We start from the raw sequence: 18,623 nt of genomic DNA, 5'->3' as shown, positions 1-18,623 counted from the left end.
ACATTCTAACCATTCTGATTGGTCCCAGAAACCGATGGGTTGGACCAGTGCCAGAACAAGGATAACGCGATGTTTAGAAAATGTGTCATTGGCTTTGATACTCATGATCCAGTTGCTGACTTTGACATCACCACAAACGACTTCAACGATGGCAGCCTCAGACTGAAGTATGTAGCGAGCAGCGGAATAATTCCGTTGGAGTCAGGCAAATATACACTAAACGTGTTCCTGGGGATTATAGAAAATAACAAACACAATTAATTTAAAAGTTACAAAAATTATTTTTTTATTGCAATTTATGCCAGGTTATGCACAAAACAAAAATCCATCAAGGTTCAAAATGATTTAGTCACCTGCCGCAGTCAAAGCAGAAACAATACCAAAGGATATCCTTATTTAGACAGGTGGAAAAGAAGCCCTGCTTTACCAAGTGCATTTGTTGACGACTGTCCACCTGCATGGTTGTGGCATTTCACTCAGATGAGATTCTCCTTTTATAACTGTTCAATACACTTTGGGCCAGTTTCCTGGACACAGAGTGCCTACTAGTCTTGGACTCAGAAGCACGTCCAATTGTGAATATCCATTGAACATGCTTTTTAGTTAAGGACTACGCTTAATCTGTGTTCGGGAAACCAGCCCTTTGTACCTGTAAGGGCTGCTTGATCAATATATCAAACCAAATCCAGAAGAATGCTTTATATGGGAAACAATGTCTGTCAGGTAGAGATGGAGGCTACAATGTGAAATACTGTACAAGAGGAGAGATGCACCAGGAGGTGGATCGTGGGTTGGGGTGGAGTATGTGGTTACGACCCTTGACCCTCCAGCTCTGAAGCAGGGGTGTCTGGCTCCTCATCATTATAGATGTTCTCAGCCTAGAGAGAGATGGAAAGTGTTACATCAGTTAAAAAGGAGTTAATTACTTTAACTGATTAATTGGAACAACACATTTAGACTGCTTTTGAATTTGCTTTAGGGGTCAAAAAATGATTTCCTGAAAGTGTGGAAGCAAACGTGGTACTTTATTTATCGCCGACAGTGTCCTCACCATTTGCCAAACCTGCATGATGTTATCCTCTGAGACGGAGCAGATGACCCAGGGCTCGTTGGGGTTCCACGTGAAGTCAGAAATCTTCGCTGTGTGTCCTCCATGGATGAACTGACGAGATAAAACCAGTCCACAGGATGAGTAATATGCCTAAATAAAACCTCCCTACAGACCACCTCCGTCCCAGTCGCTTCTCCTTGTATTGCTGTTTATTTAAAAGCTTAGGGGTAGGGTTTCAAAACTCAACTTTCCCAAAAATGTCCTGGTTTCCCAGAAATCCCAGTTGGAAGATTCCTGGAATTCTGAAAGAATAATCCAATTGGGATTTCTGGAAATCCAGGGAAGTTTGGCGAAAGTTGACAAGTGTTTTGCAACCCTACTAAGGAGATAACGGTCATAATTGTTGATGACGTGTCCATCACTCACCAGCAGTTCTGGAGGTCCGTCCTCTGCATCCTCAGCAGACTGTTCCTCTCCGATTTTACTGGGGACAGACAAGACCAAACCATTTCAACTACTACACCAATATTATCATCATCCTATCAGCCTACAGTGTTGAGGACACACCGACTTGACATTTGTTTCTACCTCTTGAAATGTCAAAGGGTATACAAAAGGTTAGTTCAGTTAACATGCTCTGTTGTCTTCGGTCTTTACCTGAGATCCCATACGTTGAGCCTTCTATCTGTGCCGCTGGAAGCCAGAATGGTTTCGTTGTGAGGGGACCATTGCACCTGCCAAAGAAGTCAGTAAAGCACTGTCAGTGCAATAAACTCCAGCTCAGCACAACGTCTACGAGGGACACCAACACAAGAGAGATGTAGGGCTCACTTGAAAAAGAGATGTAAATCTCAATGTGACTACCCTGGTTAAATAAAACAGTTGAACGAGACACCAACAAAGCCTGGTAACTTATCCAGACTCCCAATTCAATTGATTCAGAGGGATTGAGAGTATTGTTTACTATTTATGGAGTATTACCTGGAAGATTTCATCCTTGTGCGATTCGAAAGAGTGGAGCTTCAGTTTGAGGTTACGCAGATCCCAGAGAGCAACAGTCTGAAATGCAAAAGGAGAGAGAAAAAAAATAAACAGTTGGCAATGGAAAATAAATTACCTGAATAAATTAACATATTTTGGACTACTGTCCAGTATGAAATACACTTCTTGGTCGACAGTGATTTGTGACCCGACCACTTCATTTTCACCATTGTGCAGAACACTCCAGCCCTTGAGGTGAGACAGTGGACTGACTGATTATGTTTATCAAAAGATACAGACCTTGTCTGCAGAGCCGGTGGCCAGGATGAACTCGCTGTAGGGGTTGAAGGACAGACAGTTGACCTCTGCAGTGTGGGCATCCACCGCATGGCTAGGCTTGGACGTGTTGTTGGACCGCGTGTCCCAGCTGAGACAGAGAGGTCAAAGGTTAATTAAGGCAGGGGTTCCCAAACTCCCCCCCACTCTGGGCCCCCCTGAATTAAGGGGCAGCCAGTTAAGAAAATCAGATCCTTCCATCCAGTTATCAATTCAAATAAATGTATTGTTCCTCTGAGGGAACTTGTGTGGAAAGGTCAAGGCTTCATACCATACATAGACACTGGATGTAATTATTAGTTACAGCTTGAAAAGTATCTTTGAGATTTCTTTATGAGAATACATTGAGAGAAAAATAAAGAAAAGAGAGAGAGGGATAGAGAAAGAGCTCACACACATCATCAGTTTCTGGTCGTCGGCCACAGAGCCGAACAATGACTCGTGGAGCAGGTGCCAGGACACATCCTCCACCACTGCAGTGTGACCGGTGAAGATGGTTTTAGCATCCACTATCTTCCCCTCCTTAGGACCCGCACCGATGTCCCACAGGCAGATTGTCTGGAGATTAAACATTTCAGTCACTTCTTAATAATATATAGTAGTTCATATAGCATTTGTCTAGAACAAAAAAATATGCTTATTGTGTATACAGTGACGAGGCGAGTTTCATGTGAGGAACTGAGATTTGGAGCCAGATGAGAATTGGACAGTCGAGATTTAAACAATAGAATGCCTACGTAAGGAGTTGCCTTAATAACAACGCAACACTTTGTTGAAAAGGCTGTCTTTCATTGTCAGTGAAAGACAATCTAGCTTGAAATTATTCAAATGCACAGGGGGAAATGATGTGCTGATGGAGTGCAGACAGAGAAAAGACAGACACTTACATGGTCATCAGAAGCACTGAGCAGGTTGCCACTGAGGTTGGGGTTCCAGGACAGGCCGTACCCCTCCTTCTGGTGTCCCCGCAGACGCAGGTCTGGGCTGCACTCACCACTGGGGTCTATGGGAGGGAGAGACATGATGGTAGAACATGTTAAGATACCAGAATTGGGTCAAATACATGTCAAGTTACTACTTTCAGGAACCAGATAAAACATTTTCCTGGTCGAATGCAACCGTTCCAAAAGTGCAGACTTTTTTTGTTTAGTTTTTTTAGAGCAGTGATCTATTTACCAGATTTGTATTGTATTGTCTTACCTGGTTTGGAAGGGTGCTTGGTGTAGTCAAAGACCAGTACGTCTGAGGTGGGGGTCTTAGTAGCGATGATGCAGGGGTTCTGAGGCATGTACCTGGCCCGGTTCACTTCCCCCTCGTGGTTTATTTTGATCTCAATCTCTATCTTTCCACTCACTGATCCAAAACCTCCAAATTCTGAGGAAGAAATACTGCATGTTCAGCATATTTTCTCAGAGATCTCTTGACTTATAATATTTACATTTACATTTACGTCATTTAGCAGACGCTCTTATCCAGAGCGACTTACAGTTAGTGAATACATATATATTTTTTATACTGGCCCCCCGTGGGAATCGAACCCACAACCCTGGTGTTGCAAACGCCATGCTCTATCAACTGAGCTACATCCCTGCCGGCCATTCCCTCCCCTACCCTGTAAGTGTCTGTCATGTGCGCCGCCCATGAGTCTCCCGGTCGCGGCCGGCTGCGACAGAGCCTGGATTCGAACCAGGATCTCTAGTGGCACAGTTATCACTGCGATGCAGTGCCTTAGACCACTGCACCACTCAGGAGAACCGTATATATAGGGTCAGTTTCCCAGCCAAAAAAACCACTCAATGGAGATTGTCTATTAAAGCTCTTTTTAATCCAGGACTAGGCTTAATCTGTGTCCGGGAAACCAGCCTCAAATGTATCTCATTTTCTGTGGAGAAAGAAGAGAACGTACTACGATGAACATACCTGCTCCTTTTTCGCTGTCGTAGTGGGAAGCATCAAACTGGGCGTCGTCGTTGGGGACCTGTACGCTGGCAATCACCAGGTGATTCTGCTCATCTGACGTGTGAGTTCCCAGTACCAGTCGGTGAACCGCATAGTCCTTTCCCTCCGGCCTGCACAGGGAGACAGAAACATTAAATACTATCACTGTGTGTGTGTGTGTGTCTGAAATAGCACCCTATTCCCTATAGTACACTACTTTTGACCAGAGACTTATGGTCAAAAGAAGTGCACTGCATAGTGAATAGGGTGCTATTTCAGATGCACCCACTACATGGCAGAATAACGTGCTTTTCTAGACTGAACTAGAACACCTGACAAGGAAGGACAGGTTGGTAGAGAGCACAACACATGTTCAGTATATAGCTAGGTTAGCACACATAGCTTATGTTGAGAAACGGCAAGAGGCTAATAAAAGCAGGAGCACACCCAGAGAACATTATTTAGTGTAGATGTGCTGACTAATGGTGAATAAACTGTAAGCTATAAAAACAAATAAAGAGAGTCGCACTCTCTATGTATGAACTCCCAGTCATTTATTGGGTAAGAAACCTTTCGGCATCACTGTACCTTCTTCAGGGTACAGGAACGGGGATGTGGCATTGGCTACTGTACCTGTTGACGTCTGGTAGCCACTGCACAGTGAGACTGGGCCACTCCAGCGCGTGTGTCATCACCAGGTCATAGAGAAAAGGAGTGTTCTTCTTCCAGATCTTATATTCTTCATTGATCACCCTCTCCTCAACTGCATCGTCGTACACTAGAACAGTCGAAGAAGAAACTTACATTAGACTACAATGGACTTACACTGGCTTGGTAGTAACTGCGGTAACGTTAGGATTTACTGCATTCCTGTACCCTCGGGCCAGTTGTCCCTCATTTGCATGTTACACAAGCAAGCGGCCTGTCCATGTTGAGCTAGATAGATAGCAATTTATTTAGTTACATAAACTATTAGTTAGTTATCTAAATTCTCAATTTATGGAGCACAGACAGTAAACCCAGGCCGAAATTATGCAACTTGTGCTGGTTAGCATAGCTAGCTAGCTAACAGACCGCACTTTTCATTTGGCTATGTACCCAGATGCGCACACAAAGCATGCATGAAATGAACGGAGCCCATCAAATCCTTACCTTCTTTATCCGCCATGTTTGGGTTTCGGGGCTCCTGCAATTGTAGGTCACCCGTGGGTTTACCCGAAAGCAAGGTAACTAGGTAGCTATTTTATATTATATTATTCGCAAAAGGCCAAAACACAGCTGAATTTGTTGACCACTAAAATTCCCACTTTCTTTTATGCGCGCATCCGAGGATGAGAGCACGGCGCATGCGTTATCACAACACTGTAGTAACGGAGCGTGCGCAGATATGACCAGGAAGTTCTTCATAATCGAACGTCTCAAAATTCATGCGTTATCGAAACATTTTCGAAGACAAATGTAAAGGTTATGGTGATAGTAAAAATGAACGGTTCATATGGTGCAAGTCATATTCTTTTTAAACGATTATAACAACGATTTCAAACGACGAGGGAAATGTTCAACTTTGACCCCTGTCGAATTGAATGAGTTTTCTGTAAAATGGCAGCATCCATGCCTTCTGCGGTGTCTGCACCCTCATTGGGGTATGTTAAGATAATTGTCGTTAATCTGATGTTTTATGTCATGTAAACTTGAAATTGATTGATATTCATGGAGGTGACAAAGAATCACAACGCAGTGCTGCAAGCTTGCTAGTTATGTTCGTCAAGTAGCTAACTAGCAAGCTCGCAGGGACTGTGTTGACAAACACTTAATAGCTAGTAATTTAGACAACCCATGCCTTGTTATATTTCCCCACAGTCAAAAACGCAGGGCATCTTTGAAGAAGAAACAAAGAAGAAAACGAAAACGCCAAGCCCTGGCCAAAGCCCAAGTCAGAGAATCTGGTGGTATGTCACAGTGGTTATATATTATTATTTAACCTTTATTTAACTAGGCAAGTCAGTTGTGAACACATTCTTATTTACATTGACGGCCTACCAAAAGGCCTCATGCGGATATTATCTATACTACTAGCCAGTTGTTGATCAGCATAATTACCGACGGCGACTATGTATTCTGAATGTCTAACCATCCATTGACGAGCTCTAATTCGTCTCCCTAAACGCATAGAAAATGGAGAAGATGATTCTCCATCAGAGCAAGAAGATGATGAAGAGGAAAGGAAGGCTGAGGAAGAAAGGTAGCAAATATCTCTACAGTTATAAATTGATAAGCAATGGACATTTTTCAGAGTCTGTAATATTGTTCCATGTGTCCTGTATTCAGACAGCGACTAGAACAGGAGTGGCTGGAGAGGGAGAGGCTGGCCCAGCAGGAATTCAGACTCCGGTGGGAGAGGGAAGAAACTGCAAGGAAGAGACAGGCGGAAGAGGAGGTACAGAACTGTTACAATGTAAAATGGCACCCTATTGCCTAAGTTTAACCAGAGCTCAGGCCAAAAGAAGTGCAGAGGCTGCCCCCCCCCCATGCTTCAATGAAAGAATCTCTGTAACCTCTTTCCATGTCTGCAGGTGAGGATAAAGGAGGAATGGGAGGCCCAGCAGAGGAGAGAGGAAGAGGAGAAGGAACAGAAGCAACAGGAGAAGAGAGACAGAGAGGTGAAACGTGCACCAGGAGGATAAACACACAATGAAAAGCTACATATCCTCTTCCTTTTGTATTTGTATTCACACAATGGTATTGGTAACTTTTTAAGAAATATTACACAGTAATGTGTCTTTTGGTATGTGTGAAAGTGTTTTGCCTCAGACATCCACTTGTGTTTTTCCTTAACTGTGATACACGCAAAAACCTTAACTAAGATACACACAAAGAGTGACACAACTACAGGTCCGTGCTGCCATGGGACAAGGATGTATCTTTTATCTCTGGATTCGTTTCCTCATGTCATCTGGTTATTCTCATACTGCTCAGGGAAAAAAATACACACACAACTTTGCAGTTCTTATGTATAGTGTACAAAGACATATATTTTGTGGCTCGCTTTCAACCACTGGTAAGAGATTCTTGACTTGCAGTAACAGATATCCAGATATGCCACTGCAGGTTTTCACCAGCCCATCCTATGTTTGCACCATTTATAGGAAGCTGTACAGAAAATGTTGGACCAGGCTGAGAGTCAGGTATGAAGAAACAAACCAAATGCATATTGCATACCAGGTTTATGTTTGGAAAGCTCTCTTGACCGTCTTTGATGGACAATTTTCTGTAAACCGGTTAGATTTTACACAAGGATGAGTTTGCAATTATTAAAGAAACAAACCTATTCTACTTCCTGTTTTGAGTGTAGCTGGAGAATGGGGGTCCCTGGAGAAACCCTGAGGCTCCAGATTTTGGCACGGAGCAAGACCGGGCTAACTGCCCCTTCTTCCTCAAAACTGGAGCCTGCCGCTTCGGCGACAGGTTGGTAATGGTTCTAAATCGGAAAGACATTTCATTAAAAAATAAAATAATTGTACTATTATTATAATATGCCATTTAGCAGACGCTTTTATCCAAAGCGACTTACAGTCATGTGTGCATACATTTTTACGTATGGGTGGTCCCGGGGATCGAACCCACTACCCTGGCGTTACAAGCGCCATGCTCTACCAATTGGGCTACAGAGGACCACATTCTTATTTACAATAATAATAATAATAATTATTATTTATTTTTTAGCTAGGATAGTCCACCACCATTTTCCAGGGAGTCCTGGGAAGCTATTTCATATTAGTTCTCCTCAAATGAGGCTCATCTTTCAGAATACTGCACAGTACACAGTCATTTGTATACCATATTCTCTTTACATTAGCGTTCAACTAATGAACTCTTCTCTTGCTTACCTGATTGGTCAGGTGCTCTCGTAAGCATGTCCACCCCCCGTCCAGCCCTACTCTGATGATCCGGGGGATGTTTGCGACTTTCGGGATGGACCAGAGGTCACGGGACGACTATGATACAGACGCCTGTCTGGAGCACAGCGAGGAGGAGGTGCAACAGCAGTTTGTGGATTTCTACGAGGACGTACTTCCTGAGTTCAGGACCGCTGGCAAGGTGGTGCAGTTTAAGGTGAACATGATGATGCTGGACTGGAAGGAGTGCGTCAATGGAAATGAGACCTATCCACTCTGAGGGGCAATGAATCAAACTCCTCTCTCGTTTTCTCTCTCTCTCTCTCTTCAGGTCAGCTGCAACTTCGAGCCACATTTGAGAGGAAATGTTTATGTCCAGTTTGATACGTAAGTAAACTAAGCAACTTATGAAAAATGGTCTGATAAGTTTTGTAGGTGAAGAACCAACGGTGTTCCTCAATTCTGAGTAATAAAGTAGTGTATCTTTACAGTCTTCATTTTGTCTTTGCTGTCTGTTTCTTTAGCGAGGAGCAGTGCAGAGAGGCCTTCATGATGTTCAATGGAAGATGGTACGCTGGTAAACAGCTCCAGTGTGAGTTCTCTCCCGTCACCAGATGGAAGACTGCTATATGTGGTGAGTGAATGGAACAAAAAAGGAAATCTGAGAACTACAATACACCTACCTACACTGATTTTTACAGACTTATGCTAGTCATAAGTTGTGTATATTATCAATAAAGCCCCTAGTATTTGTTTGATCACGGTGTTCCTCCGCAGGTTTGTTTGACCGACAGAAGTGTCCGAAAGGAAAGCACTGCAACTTCCTGCACGTGTATCGTAACCCTGGAAACGAGTTCTGGGAGGCGGACAGGGACCTGCACATGTCCCCCGACCGGGGAGGAGGGGGTACCGGGTCTTTCGCTGGGGGCCGGTTCTCTGAGAGGAGTAACCGCTCCTCCTGGACTGAGAGGTCACAGAGCCGACGGGGGGAGAGGAGCAGGGAGAGTAGAATAGCTCAAAGGAGAGCCAGTGTTCAGAGTGACAGGTCCTGGATCAGTCGTACCAGTGCCAGACCCAGGTCGAGGAGTAGGGACAGAGACAGGAGTAGGGACAGAGACAGGAGTAGGGACAGAGACAGGAGTAGGGACAGGAGTAGGGACAGGGACAGGAGTAGGGACAGAGACAGGAGTAGGGACAGAGACATGCGGTATGGGAGCAAGAGAGCGGGGCGGAGGGGTTCACCCACAGAGTCTAGTAGGGGGACGTCCCACAGGAGATCCAGATCAGCCAGCCCCAGAGAGTCCTCCAAGAGGAAGAGACATGGGAGCCCCAAGAAAACATCCCAAGAAGACAAGCAGCCGGCCGACGACAGCAGCGCCACAACTCCATCACGCCACAAACACTCCAAAAAAAGCAAAAAGAAGAAGAGCAAGAGGAAACGCAGGAGAGACAAAAATAATCAGTCGCTTGGGGGTCAGAGTTCATCTGCAGAGTCAGGGAATGAGAAACCCTCTCCAAACCTTGATGATGTAGACAGCAGTACCCAGACTCCTCATGATGTAGACAACGCTACCCAGGAGACTGCTGATGTAGACAACGCTACCCAGGAGACTGCTAGGGCAAATGCGATACTTAGTCTGTTGCCTAAGTGTGAGTCTGAGACTCTTGATAATGCAGTCACTTCAGACATCCAGACCCAGGTCAAGGAAGAGGCTCCCTGTTCACCTGTTGTCCCTTCTCCTAGCCCTGGGAATGTGGACAACATCACTCAGACTCCTGGGGACACGGACAACAGTACTCCTGAGGCAAACGCACTCTCTCCAGACCTCCATAGTATCTTGCTCAAGCAGGAGTCTCCCTCTCCACCCAGTGTGCCTGAAGAGGAATGTGAACCAGAGCGACCTGAGACGCTGCCTGATTCCCCTGACGATGATGAACCATAGTGGAATTAAATGAGTGTTCTCTATGGACTTCACTGTGACTGCTATGGCTATTTTGAAGGGGACACTTCTGTTTATGCATTGACTGATTTCATTTCAATGTTCACTGCTCAACCTAGCTTTCACGAATGTTAGTTTGTTCCAAATGTAAGATGTGACCATTTTGTAAATGTTTTTATACATAATGTATATTTTTTTTTGCAAAAAGTAACTCGAGAGCATTTGCTCTTTGACCTCGAATTGAACCTTGTTTCTTGCACACACACTTGAGACATTTTCTGTGGAAAAAAAGAAAAAAAGGCCAAACAACCATTCTGATAAGCCAGAGACATTTATTGTTAATGATTTGCGGTGTTTGAGAGAATTAAAGTAGTGACAATGTTGGCTGTGTTAAAAATAAAAAATAAAAATGCAATACTATGAGATGATTCATAAGGTACACAGGAGCAAGACATGGCACCCTATTCCCTATATAGTGCACTTCTTCTTCACACTTCTTCACTTCTTCATAGGCTCTGGCCAAAAGTAGGTGCACTATGTAGGGAATAGGGTGCCATTTTGGATGTAACCACAGTTAAAGAGCAAATACAGTACAAGCTGACAGATACAGAGAACATTAAATGTCCTAACAGGACACCATTCTAGTCATTGGTAAAGGATTGCCTGAGCAGTCTGATGTACGGTAGAGAGGAAATTGCAATAGGTTTAGGCTTCCTTAACCCACGGTTTTTGTAAACAGTTCAATAACAACTGGTCATGTCTGTGTGCACTAAGCACAGGCAGTGATGTAGTGGGAGTACCTCATGATTTGTGCTTCAATTGTCACAACCTTCCTCATAACAAGTAGCCTGGCTGAATCCAAACTGAATAGGTCAGTTTGAAGATCGCTTCACTTAATGAACAGAACAATTCAGTTCAGAACCAGGCTACGAAACAAGTTCCCTAAATGCATTTTCATTGACAGTTAAAGCATTGTGTGATGAATAGAAGTTTGATTAGTAACAGAATCCCTTCTTGTTCATTTCCACTGGTGTTAGTCTTCCCTTGCCTTTGTAAAGCATGCAGAGTGGGCTGAGTCCCAGTTGTGTTTGTGCAGTCTTTCCAACTGAACATATGGAACGACATAGGACGTAGCAAGACAGCACAAAGATCTGGGACTCGGGCTACACAGAACAAGGCTGGGGTCAATTCCATTTCAATTCAGGAATACACTGATATTCCAATGCAAATGTCCTTCCATGCTTTTCAGTGAGTAAAAATTGAAATGGTCAATTTTACTTTCTGAATTGAAATGGAATGGAATTGACCCCAACCCTGAGAGAGAGCGCATATTTTTCCCTAAACACCATTTATCTTCAAAACTATAGAATGATTATAACACAGTGTTCTTTGGTCAAACAATGAAAGAATGAACATGAATACTTTTAACTGTAACACTTCTTAAAAATACTGACATTGTGAATACTTTTAACTGTAACACTTCTTACAAATACTGACATCGCTTTGCTTACTTTACTTGTGAAAATCCCATTCAAGTAACATGGGGTTTATCATACTCTTTATGATATACTTTGAATTGTTTTCCATTGTCTAGACTGAAGTTAAAGTGGCCATCATGGACATGTACAACAAAACACTGACTTAAGGAAGGTGGGTGAGATATGTTATTATTGGTGTAGTTTGTGGCTACTGGCTACATATACCATAGGGGTTTCAAAAAGGTGACAGCGGGTGTAGACGAGGCATGGTACAAAAACGGAACAGACAGTTGGCACAAGTAATATTAGCAACATCATAGAGTTTTAGTACAAGACAACACCACTACACATTAAAGGAGAGAGAGAAAGAAAGATGTGTGGGCCCTGTGAAGAGAGAGAGTAAAGAGAGGGAGATGGTTGGGGCAGTGATGGAGGGCGGGAGTTTATGTCAGGCCGATCTCCTCCAGGACACTCCGTGGGGCTTCAGCTTCCTAAGGTAACAGAAAAGAGGATAGTTGAGATGGATAAGGCACTGCAGTCAGTCTCTGAAGATGGACCAGAGTTTAATTGGTGTATGGAGTGGAGTGCATACAAGAAAAAGGTATTTGTGGAGACTAAGCAAGAGCATGTAGCCTAAATGCAATGACTTGAGTAACTGCTCCAACGCTACTATTAAACAATGCATATCAGGTAAATGCAAGGGCGCAACTTTGGTTTTAGAAGTGAGGGGGACATAAGTATTATTAATTTGTATTTTTTTTGTCGGATAAACACTCCAAACAGCCTACCCGACCTCTCGGAGGTCCTAAAGCACACCGTTGCCTTGATTTGTATCACATTCCAATGATAAAACTGGGGGGGGGGGGACAAAAATGCAATTTCTGAATGTGTGTGGGGGGAGGGGGGGGATGTCCCCCCTGTCCCCAGTGAAAGTTGCACCCCTTGGTAAATGTAACAGTAACACTTACTTTGGCATCCTAGCAGGAGGTGAAGCACAGAAAGGAGAGAAAAGCACTTTTTCAATACAACTGACGCTAGAGCAGTTGGTGTAAATCAGTGGAGGTGAGGACGGCTCATTATATTGGCTGCAAATGGAAGGGCATCAGACCATGTGTTTGATACCATTCCGCTCCAGCCACTACCACGAGCCCGTCCTCCCCAATTTAGGTGCCACTAACCTCCTGTGTTCTAAATTAGCAATAAAGGAAAGGCACCAAATGTCCAATCCAGACTGATTAGTTGTGGCTTCAAATTGGTCTATTAATAAAGGTCTTTCATCAATAATAGCTCAGACACACGGTAGGATTGTCAACCGTTTGCCTGCCGACAGTACTTAGCACCTCTGAACAGGGTTGTCGCACAGCAAAGACCTTGAAGTCGTCAGCCACTCAGCCTCGTTAAAATACTCCAAACCAGAAGGTGGCAGTATCATTGTTTGGCAATGGATGTCCGTGTGTGTTGCTTTATGGTCAAGTTTAGTCAACGTTAGCTAGCTGCACTAACGTTGCTATTGTTGTAGAAAGCCCTTGTTGATACTAGCCAGATGGCCACAGCTAGATAACTAGCAATATTATTATTTATTTTTTTACTCGCTATAAATCGTATATAGACTTTTAGCTAGCTGGCTAACGTCAGCTAAATGGTTAGCATGATTCGCTAGCTACCTAGCTGTTGTGCTAGCTAGGTAAAGTGACTCTCAGCAGCCAGCTACAGGCAGCTGCTTCATGGAATCGAATCCATTGTGATTTAATTATGTTACTAGCGACAGTGGCCAGATAGATAGCTTGGTAAAGCATTTAGTGTTGTGTGCATTGTGTTGCACTTACCACCTCATTCGTTTCATATGATGTGTGTGTGACCGCCGGGCTCAGCAAGCTAACGCTAACTACGAGATGGGTTTGTTGTTTAGCAGAGACGTGGTTGGCTTACATTGTTCTTTGTCTGAATTCGCAGGTTTTATGCACCAGCCAAGCTTCTGTTAGAGCATGATGGTTTTCTTTTGATTAGATTGTTGACAACATGTTAACTATATTTTTTCTCCAATGTTTATTGAAAACATAAATACATTTGCAAAATGAGCACTTGTTGTCACTCAAATACATAGGATGTCCACCCACTCTGCCCAAAGTGGGTGAAAACGCGCTTTGGTGATTGCATTTCACTTCCTTATGCTATAAAATAAATTTTACCAAGACAAATATGACTCTTCATGTTCTGAATCGTTCAGTGGGGTCTTTCTCGAACATATCGTTAACATTATATATAAAAAAGTCGGATTTTGTAACCTAATACATCCGATAATAAGCACCGAGCTCTGTTGATAGAACAATATTAAAGTAGTCGAAATGAGCCACCTACTCTTTTCCACATGGCTAGCAACAATGACCAGAAGCTGCAATCTGACCATCCAGAATCACAACAACACAGACTTCTGCCCCATTGAAGCCTTTTCGTGACGTTGTCAGCCAAGCCTTGTATAAACTAGTGCACATGATCAAACCTAACAAAAATAATCCTTCTTCAAGCAAACACTCCTTGGCTAGACGTAAAATATATAAAGACTTGCTCTAGAAGAAAGAAAAAAGGATTATGCAGCTTTATTGTTTTAGTTCGAACAATTCTGATGGAAAGGGTGGTTTAGACCGTGCCACCTTTCTTTTGTCACTCCGGTCTGCTTCCCCACGTGGAGGTTCGTGCTCTCTGATTGGTTCAAAGTCCAGTTGTTCCGACACTGCTGAGCACTGCGATTCTACAAGTAGAAACAGCAGGTTCATCGCTACTAGGTCGGCACATCTTTTGTTCTAGCAAGAGAAGGAACGGCCGTCTACTGTGATACGTACCTATTGGCAGTCTGATTCTCCAGTGTTTCATGCTTAAGGTAGTCATGAATGAGAACTGAATAGTGAGTGAAGCCCTCTTTATGAATAGAGGCAGTGAGAGCTCAGACAGCCAACCCTGGGGAGGTTCCCATAGTTCAGTCATATGGCTGTGGCCTCAGGCAGTGGGAGTGCCTGGAATACCAATGCAACCGACAGGCTGCCAGACGAATAACATTAGACTGAATACAGTAGTACTATAGACAATAACACTTTTAACGCAAATCATCTCAACAATTCAAGAATTACATCTAGGAGTCAGAGAGATGGATAAAAAGGACATGACACCAACTCATCCAGGGCATAGCCCAGAGATGTCGTGACCCCAACTCATCCAGGGCATAGCCCAGAGATGTCGTGACCCCAACTCATCCAGGGCATAGCCCAGAGATGTCGTGACCCCAACTCATCCAGGGCATAGCCCAGAGATGTCGTGACACCAACTCATCCAGGGCATAGCCCAGAGACGTCGTGACACCAACTCATCCAGGGCATAGCCCAGAGACGTCATAACACCAACTCATCCAGGGCATAGCCCAGAGACGTCATAACACCAACTCATCCAGGGCATAGCCCAGAGACGTCATAACACCAACTCATCCAGGGCATAGCCCAGAGATGTCAGGAACAGAGCAGATCCCCCTGATGGGAGTCTTACCTCCTGCAGCAGGTCCGCCTGCTCTATAGCCTTCAGGACGTTCTTCTTGGAGGTCAGGGTTAGTGTTGGGGTCAGAGGTTAAGGGTCAGTGGGGAGGCTTACCTCCTGCAGCAGGTCGGCCTGCTCTATAGCCTTCAGGACGTTCTTCTTGGAGGTCAGGGTTAGTGTTGGGGTCAGAGGTTAAGGGTCAGTGGGGAGTCTTACCTCCTGCAGCAGGTCGGCCTGCTCTATAGCCTTCAGGACGTTCTTCTTGGAGGTCAGGGTTAGTGTTGGGGTCAGAGGTTAAGGGTCAGTGGGGAGTCTTACCTCCTGCAGCAGGTCCGCCTGCTCTATAGCCTTCAGGACGTTCTTCTTGGAGGTCAGGGTTAGTGTTGGGGTCAGAGGTTAAGGGTCAGTGGGGAGGCTTACCTCCTGCAGCAGGTCGGCCTGCTCTATAGCCTTCAGTACGTTCTTCTTGGAGGTCTCCTGAGCCTCTCCTCCCAGCAAGAACTCATCCAGGATGAAGTAGGCCTTCTCAAAGTTAAAGATGATGTCCAGCTCACACACCTGAGAGGGAGACAGACACATTAGACACCAAGAGGGAACTCATTGTAAGTACTTGTCCTTGGCTATGTTTTCTTACTGTTTTTAATGTGAGAGCTCATTTACAATGTATTTATTCCAAATGGTAAATCCATTTGAACAGCTCCATTAGACACAGGGAACACCCAGACCCTGTCTTACGGATCTGATCATTTGGATAGGCGGTAAGCAATGGTGCTTTAACATAATATGGCCACTGTCATGAACACAAACAGGACCACAGAGAGAACAATATGGCCACTGTCATGAACACAAACAGGACCACAGAGAGAACAATATGGCCACTGTCATGAACACCAACAGGACCACAGAGAGAACAATATGGCCACTGTCATGAACACCAACAGGACCACAGAGAGAACAATATGGCCACTGTCATGAACACCAACAGGACCACAGAGAGAACAATATGGCCACTGTCATGAACACCAACAGGACCACAGAGAGAACAATATGGCCACTGTCATGAACACCAACAGGACCACAGAGAGAACAATATGGCCACTGTCATGAACACCAACAGGACCACAGAGAGAACAATATGGCCACTGTCATGAACACCAACAGGACCACAGAGAACAGCAGCAGTGGGAAATATGAAAACTCACACTGCCAAAGTACTTATCCAGCAGCTCTACGTATCTGTGGATGATCTCCAGTGTGATGAGCTCATTGTCTTGGTCCTCCACTGCACAGCAGAAATACAGGCTGGCGTATCTGGAAGACAGGATAATACAGGGATAAACAGCAGAAATACAGGCTGGCGTATCTGGAAGACAGGATCATACAGGGATAAACAGCAGAAATACAGGCTGGCGTATCTGGAAGACAGGATAATACAGGGATAAACAGCAGAAATACAGGCTGGCGTATCTGGAAGACAGGATAATACAGGGATAAACAGCAGAAATACAGGCTGGCGTATCTGGAAGACAGGATCATACAGGGATAAACAGCAGAAATACAGGCTGGCGTATCTGGAAGACAGGATAATACAGGGATAAACAGCAGAAATACAGGCTGGCGTATCTGGAAGACAGGATAATACAGGGATAAACAACAGAAATACAGGCTGGCGTATCTGGAAGACAGGATCATACAGGGATAAACAGCAGAAATACAGGCTGGCGTGTCTGGAAGACAGGATAATACAGGGATAAACAGTAGAAATACAGGCTGGCGTATCTGGAAGACAGGATAATACAGGAATAAACAGCAGAAATACAGGCTGGCGTGTCTGGAAGACAGGATAATACAGGGATAAACAACAAAGGCACTAGCCTTGGGCCACATTCTGACAAACATATCATTTTGTAGCATCAGACGGCCTTCACCATTCTGAGAAGTTTGAGTGCAGTAACAAAATGGCACCCTGACTGAAAACAAAACCGTTACAGTAAGGGTACCTTCCTAGCAGGAAAGTGTTATTGAAAAACAAACTTCTGAAGCTTGGCATAATTGTAGTATAGTGGTTTGAGACATTAGCGAGTAGAGTTTGAGATCAATTTAGTTTTCAAATACGGCAATTTCAGGAAGTGAAACCTTTAACAAAGATTGTGAAATTCCCTTCCTTAATTGACCTCAACCCTTTCAGATGGAGTCCACATTTCCCCCCATTAACCCTGTCTGTCTCTGACCTCTTGTAGACGATCTTGAGGTCCCTCCATTCCAGGAAGGAGCACATCTTGGGCTTGCGGGCTAGAATGGTCTGGACCAGGTCCCTGGAGATCTTCTTCCTCTCCTTGTCTGACAGGGGAACATACCACTTCTGCAGCCGCAGCTTCCCCTGCCGACTGAACAGCAGCATGAACTGCATCTGGTGGGAGGGAGGAGAAGAGATGAGGACAGAGGAAAGGGAGAATGAGAGGAGAAAGACGGAGATGAGAAGGACAGAGGAGAGGACAGGAGAGGAGGAGAGAGACGGAGAATGAGAGAAGGACAGAGGAGAGGACAGGAGAGAAACGGAGAATGAGAGGAGGACAGGAGAGGAGAAGAGAGACGGAGAATGAAAGAAGGACAGAGGAGAGGACAGGAGAGTGGGATGGGGAGAGGAGATATGAGAGGAGACAAGGATCAATACAAGTGTAGTACGGGTGGTTTGGTGGGCTTTAGCTCATTGGGATGATTCTGTTTTAAGGCCCACAGGAGACTTGAACCCAGTCTGTTTAGTAAAGTCATCAATACAGAGGCAGGGTGAGGGTGTATGTTGGAGCAAGGAGGTAAAGTAGCAAAACATAATGGTAGTTGGCTTCCATAGCTAGTTAAAGGTCTTCTCCATAGTCAAGACCTCATATGGTCTTCTCTGTCTAACTATCTAGCCAACTGAGGATTTGCCTATCAAAACAAATACAATTTCCTAGTCATATAACTAGCTAGCCTAGTTGTTGTTTTTGCTCTCAGTACATTAGTTAGCTAGCTTATGGCCCTCAGTATATCCAGCACATTGGAGTGTAAAGCTAGCTCAGAGATGGACAGGGGAAGAATCTTTGGCTAGCTAACACTAGCAGCTAACAGAAGGATGTCCAGCTAGCTACTTTTTCAATGGCTTTTTGTGGACAATATCAGAAGCGCAGTGCGCTTTTGCTTTCAACATGTGCAATTGCAACGACTAGCCAAACAAATAAGGAGGTAAAACTTACCTTTAGCTTGATTGTTGACTCAAATACACTATGAATTGTTGATTCAATTATATTCTTTAGAAATGTGCAGTCCCACCCTGTGAAGTGGGCAAGCCGTTCAGGCGGGGGATGCAGTTAGATCTATTTTGATTGGTTGACACATCTACTGTCCGGATTTTTGATTGGCTTAAAAATTCCGTTATCCCAGTCCCTTGTTTACTATGCACGCAGAATGTAAATGGTCAAGGTGGGGTCGCACTGGCATCAAT

The 18,623-nt window shown here is 44.4% G+C and overlaps 3 protein-coding genes across 6 annotated transcripts; 1 reads left to right on the top strand and 2 right to left on the bottom strand.

Annotated features, from left to right (window-relative positions):
- Window positions 1-261: 261 nt before the first annotated feature.
- Window positions 262-5,675, bottom strand: LOC311109573 (histone-binding protein RBBP7). Its single transcript, XM_084152496.1, has 12 exons — window positions 5,459-5,675; window positions 4,940-5,084; window positions 4,289-4,437; window positions 3,569-3,742; window positions 3,256-3,371; window positions 2,766-2,926; window positions 2,333-2,459; window positions 2,033-2,110; window positions 1,709-1,785; window positions 1,478-1,535; window positions 1,052-1,162; window positions 262-878 (listed from the first exon to the last, which is right to left on the bottom strand). Exons 1-12 carry the CDS (start codon window positions 5,472-5,474, stop codon window positions 810-812), a joined length of 1,281 nt encoding a protein of 426 aa, XP_084008622.1. The 5' UTR covers window positions 5,475-5,675; the 3' UTR covers window positions 262-809.
- LOC311109570 (uncharacterized protein) lies at window positions 5,646-10,534 on the top strand. Of its 3 annotated transcripts, none has more exons than XM_084152490.1 (11): window positions 5,646-5,949; window positions 6,167-6,255; window positions 6,479-6,548; window positions 6,635-6,743; window positions 6,880-6,966; window positions 7,453-7,491; window positions 7,659-7,771; window positions 8,206-8,419; window positions 8,534-8,589; window positions 8,727-8,836; window positions 8,980-10,534. In XM_084152490.1, exons 1-11 carry the CDS (start codon window positions 5,906-5,908, stop codon window positions 10,143-10,145), a joined length of 2,097 nt encoding a protein of 698 aa, XP_084008616.1. In that variant the 5' UTR covers window positions 5,646-5,905; the 3' UTR covers window positions 10,146-10,534. The 3 variants fall into 3 exon arrangements, with proteins under 3 accessions (XP_084008616.1, XP_084008617.1, XP_084008618.1); XM_084152491.1 differs by having other exon boundaries at window positions 5,679-5,949; window positions 6,880-7,223; window positions 7,393-7,491; XM_084152492.1 differs by lacking the exons at window positions 5,646-5,949; window positions 6,167-6,255; window positions 6,479-6,548; window positions 6,635-6,743; window positions 6,880-6,966 and adding an exon at window positions 7,066-7,223 and having other exon boundaries at window positions 7,401-7,491; window positions 8,980-10,369.
- Window positions 10,455-18,459, bottom strand: LOC311109575 (AP-1 complex subunit sigma-2). Of its 2 annotated transcripts, XR_014610608.1 has the most exons (6): window positions 18,376-18,459; window positions 17,374-17,552; window positions 16,345-16,453; window positions 15,563-15,700; window positions 11,636-12,111; window positions 10,455-11,591 (listed from the first exon to the last, which is right to left on the bottom strand). XR_014610608.1 is itself a non-coding variant. In XM_084152498.1 (5 exons), the coding sequence occupies exons 2-5, from the start codon at window positions 17,550-17,552 to the stop codon at window positions 12,064-12,066; spliced, it is 474 nt and encodes a 157-aa protein (XP_084008624.1). In that variant the 5' UTR covers window positions 18,376-18,459; the 3' UTR covers window positions 10,455-12,063. The 2 variants fall into 2 exon arrangements, 1 of the variants encoding a protein (XP_084008624.1); XM_084152498.1 differs by having other exon boundaries at window positions 10,455-12,111.
- Window positions 18,460-18,623: the final 164 nt, after the last annotated feature.

This window comes from Coregonus lavaretus, assembly GCF_964263955.1.
Source record: "Coregonus lavaretus genome assembly, chromosome: 35".
In the NCBI taxonomy this organism is placed as follows: Eukaryota; Metazoa; Chordata; class Actinopteri; order Salmoniformes; family Salmonidae; genus Coregonus; species Coregonus lavaretus.
The sequence above is the reverse complement of the archived record's forward strand: the minus strand, read 5'-3'. Positions and strand labels throughout refer to the sequence as shown.

What these genes read in the sequence shown, in the direction of transcription:
- LOC311109573 (XM_084152496.1), bottom strand. An exon ending in ACGGACCTCCAGAACTGCTG is followed by an intron (nt 1,163 to 1,477) that starts GTGAGTGATGGA and finishes TTATCTCGTCAG; the next exon opens with TTCATCCATGGAGGACACAC. An exon ending in TCATGCAGGTTTGGCAAATG is followed by an intron (nt 879 to 1,051) that starts GTGAGGACACTG and finishes ATCTCTCTCTAG; the next exon opens with GCTGAGAACATCTATAATGA.
- LOC311109570 (XM_084152490.1), top strand. Translation starts at nt 5,906, where the DNA reads ATGGCAGCATCCATGCCTTCTGCGGTGTCTGCACCCTCATTGGG. An exon ending in TGGACCAGGCTGAGAGTCAG is followed by an intron (nt 7,492 to 7,658) that starts GTATGAAGAAAC and finishes TTTTGAGTGTAG; the next exon opens with CTGGAGAATGGGGGTCCCTG. An exon ending in GTTTATGTCCAGTTTGATAC is followed by an intron (nt 8,590 to 8,726) that starts GTAAGTAAACTA and finishes CTGTTTCTTTAG; the next exon opens with CGAGGAGCAGTGCAGAGAGG.
- LOC311109575 (XM_084152498.1), bottom strand. Translation starts at nt 17,552, where the DNA reads ATGCAGTTCATGCTGCTGTTCAGTCGGCAGGGGAAGCTGCGGCTGCAG. An exon ending in CTCAAGATCGTCTACAAGAG is followed by an intron (nt 16,454 to 17,373) that starts GTCAGAGACAGA and finishes CCTGTCTTCCAG; the next exon opens with ATACGCCAGCCTGTATTTCT. An exon ending in TGGATAAGTACTTTGGCAGT is followed by an intron (nt 15,701 to 16,344) that starts GTGAGTTTTCAT and finishes TCTCCCTCTCAG; the next exon opens with GTGTGTGAGCTGGACATCAT.